The following is a 10,424-nucleotide window of genomic DNA, read 5'->3' as shown; positions in this document are numbered from 1 at the left end:
GACTTGAATTTACTTGAAGATTCATTAGGATTGGTGCAGCTTATTATCAACTGAAGACAAAATAATGACATGGTGAATGAGTTTTTGTACTTTTTAAAAAAGACCTCTCTCTTCCTCTCATTGCTTATTTGGCTTGCTATACACCAAACCTGCGTTTTAATAGATGAAAAATAACTTTGCCAGTCTCTCTAATCTCCCAAAGGGTCCCTTCAGCTTGTAAGAGAGCTTTACAACGAATACCTTCTTAAACTCGAAGCCAGTACATGCCACTGCGGAGTCTGTTGTAATCTGGGAGCTGTTCAAGTGGCCCTAAAAATATAACAAAAATATTCTTAGGATCAAAGAATAAACTTTTTTTTAATGCTTGGTAGGTAGTAATGAAAAGTAGCTTACCCACAGCAGCAATAGCAGGACATTTATCATAAATATACTTTGTGCAAACATCCCTGATGGTTTGAGCATCAATTGCCTGAAATAAGAAGTACAGTCCATCTTAACTATATGATTAAATTAGATGATGCCAGCAGAAGTTATCAAAACAAACTGAGAAACGGAAGCTCTTGGGGTGTCAGATGAGCTGTGATCCCTCTCTAGAGGTAGCCAATAAACTCCTATGGTCCATCGTTTGTAGATATTTGGGCAGAAGATCTGCTAGAAGATGATTCTGCAGATTTTGGCAGTCATTGGAAAACTCAAAGAACTGTACAGGACACTGAATCCCTGTTTCTGTAGCTCTGTCTGGCTCCTGAGATTTCAGCAGGCATTGCCAACACACTTTCAAGGATAAGGGCTAGAAATTTGGTTTGTTAAAGATACAATTTCCCGGAAGGTGAACACCCTGTACCTTGTGGTACATTCTGTGGATTCTCTGCATGCCCACAGCATTGCTGCAGAGGCTTAGCTACAGCTACAATACCTAGCAGATGTGTGATATATATTAAAAGCTCCTTACGTCAATTCTTGCTTCCAGTTCAGGAATTGGGATTCGGCGATTGTAACATAACATTTGTCGTCCGATGTCTTCACAAATGGGAGTGGAACCTAAGATTACACCCTCTTAGTATATATACCAATTGGTTACTTTTTGTAATGCAAAACAACAACAACAATCCTAGTTCTTACCATCCAGTTGTAACAGCATGTTAGTTTTCAAAAGATTCTTAGCACGGGCTACTTCGTTGTCAGTAACGCTGGTGCACAGCCTTACCCTGAAAGACATTGAGATAAGTGAAAGCACATTTGCTTACTGTTTTTGTTCACAGTACTCAGTCCTTTGATTTTTACATTTGACTGGGTAGACCTAGAATAACTAACTACATGGTGTTAATATTTTAGCAGGGGGCTGAAGAGATCCTAGCTACTGGGCTATTTCCTGTCGCTTCTGAACTGATATGGTGCAGCCACAGAATACTGCTATGGGGGATGTGCCCACTTCTACCCCCCCAAGAAATTATTCAGAAATCCTTACCATTCTCTCTGGACAAAGTGCATCATCTCCTCTATGGTGGTTGCCTCACAAACCATGTAGACACCCCACAGTCCAGTATCTGTGTAACAGGTGTTGAAGGACTGGAAACTATGGCAGAGGTTACTATGGCATGCAACTTGAGCAAGCTTACTAGACAGATTCTGTTGAAACACAATTGGGAATATGATTTGGGTGGTAGAATAGGACCTTTCAATTGTGCCATCATTATAAAAATGGTAATGCTATTCTTTTTAAACCATTTTTGAAAGATGCATTTCCTTTCTGCCCCAGCTCCTCTAACAACCTTAACACAGGTAATCCTAAGGAGGAAGCATGGCTTTTGGAAAACTGATATAGCTTGGTTTCCCATTTCTACCAAGGACATTACATGACTTTCTCCTCAATATAGTGCATTCTTACATGAAGCAGAATAAGGACAAAGACTTGAACAACAGATTTTAAATGTCTAACGAAAGTCATCAGTAAGGTTAGTTTCATTGTGAACCAAAAAAAGAAGGCTTTCTTAAGCACATTGGAAGGATCCAAGTCAAGGACAATTTGAGACAGTAGCAATTCTTTATCTGTAATTTTTGGACAACTCACCACCCCACCGCCGAAGGAACGATCCCAGTTGCCTATCAGTGTATTTGCCACCATGAGAGGAATTGTGTCCGGGTGACACCAGCCAGCAGCTTCAACAGCTATTGCAATGTGTGCCAAAGGCATCTTATCATCCCGCACACGAATCTGAACAATTAATACAGGGTAAGAACATCTTGATTACTGGTGTGACAATCAAAAGGGACTGAAACTATAAAGAGAGCAAGCAACCACCACATTTCAATATGTAAACAACAGAAATGGTAACAGAGCTTTGATTGACACTTCAATAACTCCGTATTTCCTGGATCTGCTCTGCTGATCAGGCTCATACATCTGGTTTTCTTTTATAAGGTTGATTTATCTGTAGGTAGGCAGCCGTTATCTTCGACATGTTTGTGTTTTATTGCTGTTACATTTCTATTCTGTATTTTTCATTACCACGCTACCATACTGCATGGATTGTTTTTCTTTTTTAGTTAGCAAAATTTTAAAAAAGACCTTTGTTTAAGTCTTTTCCACCTAGTTTTTCTGAATGTTGATCTGAATCTGCACCTCCATATACATAGGCAATATGGTCCCAAGTGCTTAAGTGCCCAAAATACAAGTGTCTGCTTTGTGCAGGCAGAGGGATGCCTCTGAACGTTACAGCCTTTTCACATGTATACCAATACAGAACCTCTGGTGCCTTGAACCTCTTAAGAAGAAAAAACTGAAAGAAGCACAACAGGGGGGGGGAATCAAGCCAATAAGAGCAGCCAGTAATAAATTATTGCAGCCATTTAACAATCCACTGAATCACGGATGTTGCTTTGAAACAACCTCTTCCTGCTTTATCAAGTTTTGCATCTGTTTCTGCAATCGAGGCTAGTGGCTCAGCTTACCAGATGTCTTATATTACTATTGCATTAGCAGTTATTTTTCATGATGCCGCTTTGCTAGAAAAAGAGCAGGTGCCCCATCTCAACTTACTTCACTGCCCGTGAACCGGCAAGGGGGCAGGGCTGGTGTTTCTCCTTTCGCAGTAGAGGGTAAGTTACCAAAATGATACTTTGCTAAATCAAGCAACTCATCATGAGGGACCCCTAAATAATTGACACAAAACTACTATTTAGCAGGGGTCACACAAACAAATCATTTGCACCACAATTAAATATTTCCGTTTAGAAACCAAAGTTACAATAAGTTGTTAACTACTATCCACCATTGATTACATACTTTGCTTTCTTATATCTCATATCTAGTGTGGCCAAAACACTACTACTAAAGCTCCTTGAAAAGCTACAATTTTCTTCCGATGACTTACTGCATTTAATGGAAGGGAAAGACCAGTGGTAAATCCATCTTTTCTCTTTTAGGAAATAACATTCTAACAGTTGGATTTATTTTTACCTCAATAATAGCCTACTTTTCTCCCCAATGGGGACACAAAGCAGCTTACAGTGTTCTCCATTTCATTTTCACAACAACCATGTGCGGTGGGTTAGGCTGAAGAGTGTGTGACTGGCTCAAGGTCACCCAGCAAGAGTGGAGATTTGAACCTGGGTCTCTCAGATCCTAGACTAAGACTAACCACTATAGCACACTGAGTTGTGTCTATGTCTCCAACTTAAAACTAACACTATGCAGTACTAGGTCTTCAATTATTTTATTTGTTTGGAAGGCTTCTATGGTACCAACCGGGGGGGGGGGGGGGCTTATCTCGACTACCAACATTAAAATTATGCTTTGCATACATACCTCCAGCAGCAGCCAATACCATTCTAGGTCCTTTGTAGTGTGTTGTTATATACTCCACCAAGTCATTACGGTTTATGGACCTGTAAGAGGTTCAGAAAAATGATGAAAGAAAAAACATAATGCATGTAATAAAAGATGGTTGCTAGAGCTCTACTAGTTGAACTAAACAAGAACCCTTGGCTGAGACTGAAGAGCAATGTATCACCATCAAGGTGCATCCAATGAAGTTGATGGGCTACTGCCCATCAGTACAGATTTAGAACACACAAAAGGAAATACTTCTTTACACAATGAATTATTAAAATGTACAATTCACTGCCAGAGGATGTAGCGAAGGCCACAGGCAGCTTTAAATGGGGATTAGACAGATTCATGGAGGGCAGGTCTACCAATGGCTACTAGCTATGGTGACTAAACAGAACCTCCGCATTCAGAGGCAGTAAACCTCTGAATACCAGTGCCAGGAGGCAACATCTGAAGAAGGCCTAGACACCTGCGCCCTCTTTGTTGGCCCTCCAGAGTAACTGGTTGGCCACTGTGAGACAGGATTCTGAAGCAGATGGACCACTGGTCTGATCCAGCAGGGCTCCTCTTGTGTTCTTGAGGTGGCTGATGCTAATTTCATTTTGGCAACAACAGCACCATGCCTCATTTGCATGCAATTAACATAATGTAATAAATGGGAATTTTAACAGATGTTGAGGATTTTAAATTGTAAATGATGTGATTTTAATTATTATTGGAATTTGTTTTGAGCTGCCCTGAGCTTGCCTTGGTTGGGAAAGAGTGGGATAGAAGTCGAAAGAATAAATAAATAAAATAAATAGCCATGGTTTGCCCCTTTATAAAAAAAATTCAGTAGATGTGCACCCCAGCCTGCTATTTGTACAGCAAGCAGCACCCACTGATATGAGCATGCATGTGCCTCTTTTCTCACTAGGCATGCATTCCTGGGCACAAGTAGTGTTGGGAACTCCGGCCACTGCAGCCAATCCAAAACCCATTAAAATGACCATTACAAAAAGATTAATCTAGAAGTGATATTTGAAAAACTAGTCATGAAACATTTTTACGAATTTGTGTTGCCTGTTACGAGTTATATCATAGGGAAGAGGATGAACTGTGGGGGAAAAACCCTGACAATGAGGCTGTTTTAATTGTGGTATAATGTATAATGACTGCTGCTGCTTTTCAAACACTGAAAACCAGCATATAAATATTCTAAATAAATATACATCACAAACCATATTGTGACACTACCCAGGCATTTAAGAACAGAAATATTCATTTCCAGGAGGAAGACTTGCATTTACCCAGGTACAAAATATGCCACATCCCTGCAAGGAAAGCAATAGCTAGAGGAATGACATGAGGCTCATACAAGAGCAAATGCTCTTTTAATTCATATATACATACATATTCATGCAGGAAGGCCCTAACATGGTGTTTTTCCCCCTTTACTGATACCTGATTTCTTTCCAGTTAGGTATTTTCATTTTATGGATTTCAACATTTATGAAATGGGAGCAACAATGGTGAAACATACTTGATATTTTTGGTGGGTCCTAAAATAGTCCGCCCTAGTGCAGTGTCTTGATAAGCTGTGTCGTGAAGATAATCAAAGACTACTTCCTGCAAATTGGTCTCAACTTCCTGCATCTCTCGAAGGATCACACCACGCTCCCGCTCAATTTCTGCCTCCCCAAGCGTGCTATTCTGTATGATGTCAGCAAGAATCTCCACAGCTATGGGGAAAGGTAACAATGAAATAATGACAACAACAAAGAAAACTTTAAATTCTCTTCACTATATTCTATCAAATAAGTTTCATGCAGTACAATCCTATATAGTCTACATCCTTTGAAGTCAACTAGACTGGAATAACAATACGATTGCACTAGTAGCCACATATCTAATAAATGGCATCATATGGATGAAGCATGCTCCATGTAAGCAGAAAAAAGTACGTAGCAGTGTACTTTTATTTTTTCACCTCCTTCCTAAGCCTGTTTAATTAAGTCTTGTGGTTTTTAAAGAAACTTACTTTCAGTAAATATGCAAAGGATAGCTATCTTTCTTTGCTAGATTATGAAATCTATTTTAAGAAAACCGTTATGGTTCCAGTTCTTAACACACGAATGATGGGGAAAAAACCTCTAATGAAAATTATCAATTAAAACCAAGTTTAAGGAAGGCATAGCCCCGTGAAGCTCAATGGAGAGTTTCACGGGGTTTTCTTTAAAATACTATTTTTGGCTTACAGCACCAAGCATTAAACCAATCGGGGGCGGTGTGGCTATGCTATTCCCAAACGTGCTGCAACTACCTCCCCTTCAGGAATGCACTGCCCAATTTACTTTCAGGGCTGAAACCTATGCACATTTAATTGGGAATAAGTCCTGCTGAACTCAGTAAAACAAGTAAACAAGCATATAGTCAGGCTACAAGGTATTTTAAATTTAAACTGTATGACATACACATTTGCAAACATGCATTCCATAGGAATACTCATTAGGAAGCCAGCATAGGTTGAGGCTCCCTATCTTGCATATACTTGGTGGCACACACATGGTTTCCCTGAGCAATATCTGAAAGAGCCTTAATCTCAACATTTAATCAGAAAAGTATCTGTCTTTGAACTATCTATGAATTCAGGAAGGTTTCCACACATGATTCTGGAGAGCCCTCAGCTCAAGTCAGCTTGAGGGACACACGAACATAAGAGGTGCCCTGCTGGATCAGACCAGTGGCCCATCTACTCCAGCACCCTGTATCACACATGGCCAAACAGCTGTCCTAAGAGAGCCAACAAACGGCATAGAGGCCAAGGCCTCCCCCTATGTTGCCTCCTAGTGCTGGCATCTACAAGCCAAACAGTAACATGCAAAAGAAAAGTAGAAAACAGGTCGGAAAAAAATTTTTTGCTCAGATATTCAGAACAGCAATAGGAGCACAAATGGATCCAAGAAGCCTTTAAACAATAGAGTGGTGACTTGAATCAGCATTGGTGATTCATGAAAACAATGGCATAATGCCTCCAGATTAAATATACAGATTGATTTTTAATTGCAGGAGCATTTTCATGAACATGTGCTGAAGGAGCAGAAAAACAACATGTCCTTGACAGCCCCACATTGCACACAGTAGCAATAAGAGGTCAGAGTATGATACTGGAGAACTCATCTCTGTTACTGGAATGATACCAGACTGAGAACTGAATAAAAAAGACAGTAAACCATGGAGAGGGATAGGACTACATCTTTCGCTAACCCCTGTAAACCCAGTTCATGTGTATAGAATCCCTTTTTAAGATTAACGACTTTAGAAAAATCCAATCTATTAGGAATTTATGGTTACCTCTTGGCAAGTCTTTTGAAAAAGCCTTTGCATAATAGACAGTTTGTTCTCTCGATGTATAAGCATTCAGGTGAGCTCCCATGTTTTCAATTTCTAGCTCTAGATCCAGTTGAGACCTCTTTTTTGTTCCCTGTAATTTAGAGTGAGATAATTAGTTCAGCCCTGAATGGCAAAAGAACAAAACAGCCAAATGACTTCAGTGGAAAAGGAAGAGATAAATTTGAAAAAGGATATAATCCCCAATCAGAAAAAATACTCTACGGGTGTCCCACAGTAGTGACTCCAAGGTCTGAATCCTACTATTTTGTCTTGTAGGTGACATTTCCATATTATGGGCAATAAGCACAGGAACAAAGCAGTAGAGAAGACATCTGGCTTACAAGTTGAGGGCTGATGAGTTGGACCTCAGAAAATACTGTAACAACATAAGTCAGTGTCAACACTGTGTATGCCAAGGACAGCCATAGAAGCAACTTCCCCAACAAATTATGATACTAAATGGAAACTCAGGTTTCTAGATTTGGATCGCTGTGGCGTTTTATAGGGTATCTACAGAGGAGCCAAAGCCCTATCGGATGGTCCCTAAAGTAAATAGGATGAGGAGTCCCAAATGGCTGCCTTGCGGCTATACAATTCTTTTCCCGTGGACCCTCTAAAATCTGGGTGTTTTCTGGCATGTGGTATTTCTATGTTTTTGGCTACTGTGACAGTTTGCACAATTTCTGAGAAACATCAGGATGGAACAATCTACAAGCCCTTTAAGTGCATAAATGTGAAGAAAACATGTTTATTTGATTCTAATTCAGAATACAATTCCTCAGGAATGCCTTTGAAATAAAATGGAACTCCAGAGCAATATAAAAGGCTGCCCTTAGGCTATAACATATGACCAGAACAGGCCCTGTACACACAGAAGTGGGGCAGAAAATTTTCCCACAGAAAATGTTCAATTTCAAAAGATTCATTGTTTCACAAAATTAATAACAATTTTTATTTATTTATGTTATTATTTATTTTATTGAAACATCTATCTCCTGCCTTTCCTTATAGTTCAAAGCAGCTTATAATAATAGTTAAAACATTCCCAATTAAAACCAGAATAACAAATCCCAAATCTCTTTGAATGGATATGCCAATACGCTACTGGGCAAGCTTGACAGTTTCAAAGCTGCAATTAATGTTTTGTCAGGTGATTCTCTCTGGGTATTGCATGAGACAACATTTGCATGTTTTATTCATTTGTTAATGGAGGGGGTGAGAGAGAATAAAACCAGAAATTCCAATCCAAATTAAAAATATCAAGTTTTGACTTGCCTTAAAAGCCATGTGCTCCAGGAAGTGGGCTGTTCCGTTGTTTTTCTCATTCTCATATCTGCTTCCAGCATCAATCCATAGTCCCACCTCATTCAAAACAAATTATTAGTTTTACCAACTGAATCGGGGGGAAATACTGCCTGCTACATTCTGAGGGAAGGAGCTGTTCACTTTGCTTGAGCGGATGAGACCTTACTATGAGACGTTTTGTATCCAAGAGACAGATATGCAATGTGTTCTCAGCCTCACCAAACATCAGCTCCATTTTCTGACATATCTGAAGACGATCTCATTATTACTATGTACTTCTGATGTCGAGCAAGCAACTTCTAGCATTACCAACACATGATGCTGCTCTTTCCATAGAGGTCATTCCCTCCACCCAAAGAAAGCAGGAAAAGAGGTATTTTCCAACAGTCAGCGAAGATGAGGTATAGTGCACCTCTATTAAAAGGAGCTGGCAGAGAACAGGTCAAAGCACACACACAAAAACTGCAGGATGCAAAGTCATTTGGAAAATCTTTATTTTTTATATGAGAGGACTTAGTATTGCAAAATTACTGTTCCTACATCCCCTTTCATATCATGCACATTCCCCATCTGCTTGTATCTGTCACAATCTAATCATCTTTTGCAGACTCCCCATAAGAAACACATGCATACCTGACGAGGTGACACAGAGCTGACATAACTATGCTAGCATCCTGCAACCTCGCTAATGTTGCATATCAGGCATAGGCAGATGCAGGCAATTCCATGGCAGCTGAAATGGCTCTCAGAGACTGCATAGCTGCAAGTCAGCTCAGGGCATGCCCTGTCACTACTTATCTCAAACCTCCATGTTTGAGTAAATACATTATGGACCACGGATGATGGCTATTACTGATGCATCACTCTGGTCTCCTCCGTTGCACTAGTTTGCTATTCTAAATCAAACTGCAACACCAGAATACCCACTCAGGTGTGAACAACAGCTGCTCAGCTTCAGGGCTGACTACTTCCCTGCTAATGAGCAGTCCAGACCTTCACACAATTTTTTTCCTTATCCAGCTACTACATAAAACAAGAGGAGGGAAGGCAGCTGGTATAGCCCGATCTTATCAGATCTTGGAAGCTAAGCAGGGCTGGTGCTTGGATGAGGGGCCACCAAGGAAGACTCTACAGAGGAAGACCATGGCAAGCCACTTCTGCTTCTCACTTACCTTTAAAGCCCCCTGCTGGGGTTGCCATAAGTCAGTTGTGACTTGATGGCACATACACACATAAAACAATTTTACACTAATGCATTCCATGTTAGAGAAGTGAACTGTAACTACTCCAGCATCCCAATTCAGAACAAGTTTACTGAAAAACAAGTATCACTGGGAGTTAGATGAGATTTACTTCTGAGTAGGTATGGTATAAAGGTCACAGTTTAAATAATATTTTCCAAGGTTAAATGTTAAAAAAATCAGAGACGGGGGTGGAAAAGGGGAAGCAATTCACTCACAACTGTTACCTACTGTGCACGTGGAAAATCCAGAATCTTCAGAAGCAACCCTTAAGCCATTTTCCAGGGATGACACCTTTGTCTCAGGAACATTGACGGCAATCTGGGGCACTTCTTTGGTAGCTGTCCATTTGCTTTTTCCAAGATGTATAGACTGTGGAGGGAAAATGGTCATGAGCCAAGACAAATCACTCCCTTGTGAAAGCCATGCAATGGAAATGTGTGCCTCTGAGCTCTGTATATACAAAAGCTCAAAGCAAATTGTTTTCAGGAATATCAACCATCAAGCAAAGCTGCTGCTATGGTCTCAAACTGAATAGTTGTAGAAGATATTTACTGTACACTTTGGAGGCTATATCCAGCAAACTTATTGGATGGTAGTAATGAGGGGCTATTTCATTTGCCCTTCTAAATACTGCAACTACAGTACTCAGTTTCCACCCTGAGGGAAAAACA

At 40.1% G+C, this 10,424-nt stretch overlaps 1 protein-coding gene across 1 annotated transcript; it reads right to left on the bottom strand.

Moving 5' to 3' along the window:
* Positions 1 to 192: 192 nt before the first annotated feature.
* On the bottom strand, positions 193 to 10,116 carry PMPCB (peptidase, mitochondrial processing subunit beta). Its single transcript, XM_056846215.1, has 12 exons — positions 9,982 to 10,116; positions 8,480 to 8,566; positions 7,166 to 7,295; positions 5,355 to 5,553; positions 3,809 to 3,888; positions 3,041 to 3,153; positions 2,072 to 2,215; positions 1,469 to 1,629; positions 1,123 to 1,208; positions 953 to 1,041; positions 394 to 469; positions 193 to 309 (listed from the first exon to the last, which is right to left on the bottom strand). The coding sequence occupies exons 2-12, from the start codon at positions 8,489 to 8,491 to the stop codon at positions 245 to 247; spliced, it is 1,155 nt and encodes a 384-aa protein (XP_056702193.1). The 5' UTR covers positions 8,492 to 8,566; positions 9,982 to 10,116; the 3' UTR covers positions 193 to 244.
* Between the last annotated feature and the right edge of the window lie 308 nt (positions 10,117 to 10,424).

The sequence above is a fragment of the Euleptes europaea genome, chromosome 3 (genome assembly GCF_029931775.1).
Source record: "Euleptes europaea isolate rEulEur1 chromosome 3, rEulEur1.hap1, whole genome shotgun sequence".
Classification (NCBI taxonomy): domain Eukaryota; kingdom Metazoa; phylum Chordata; class Lepidosauria; order Squamata; family Sphaerodactylidae; genus Euleptes; species Euleptes europaea.
This window is presented reverse-complemented; position numbering and strand designations above follow the sequence as displayed.

What these genes read in the sequence shown, in the direction of transcription:
- PMPCB (XM_056846215.1), bottom strand. An exon ending in GGACCCACCAAAAATATCAA is followed by an intron (nt 3,889 to 5,354) that starts GTATGTTTCACC and finishes AACCTCTTACAG; the next exon opens with GTCCATAAACCGTAATGACT. An exon ending in AACTGGAAGCAAGAATTGAC is followed by an intron (nt 470 to 952) that starts GTAAGGAGCTTT and finishes TTCTTATTTCAG; the next exon opens with GCAATTGATGCTCAAACCAT.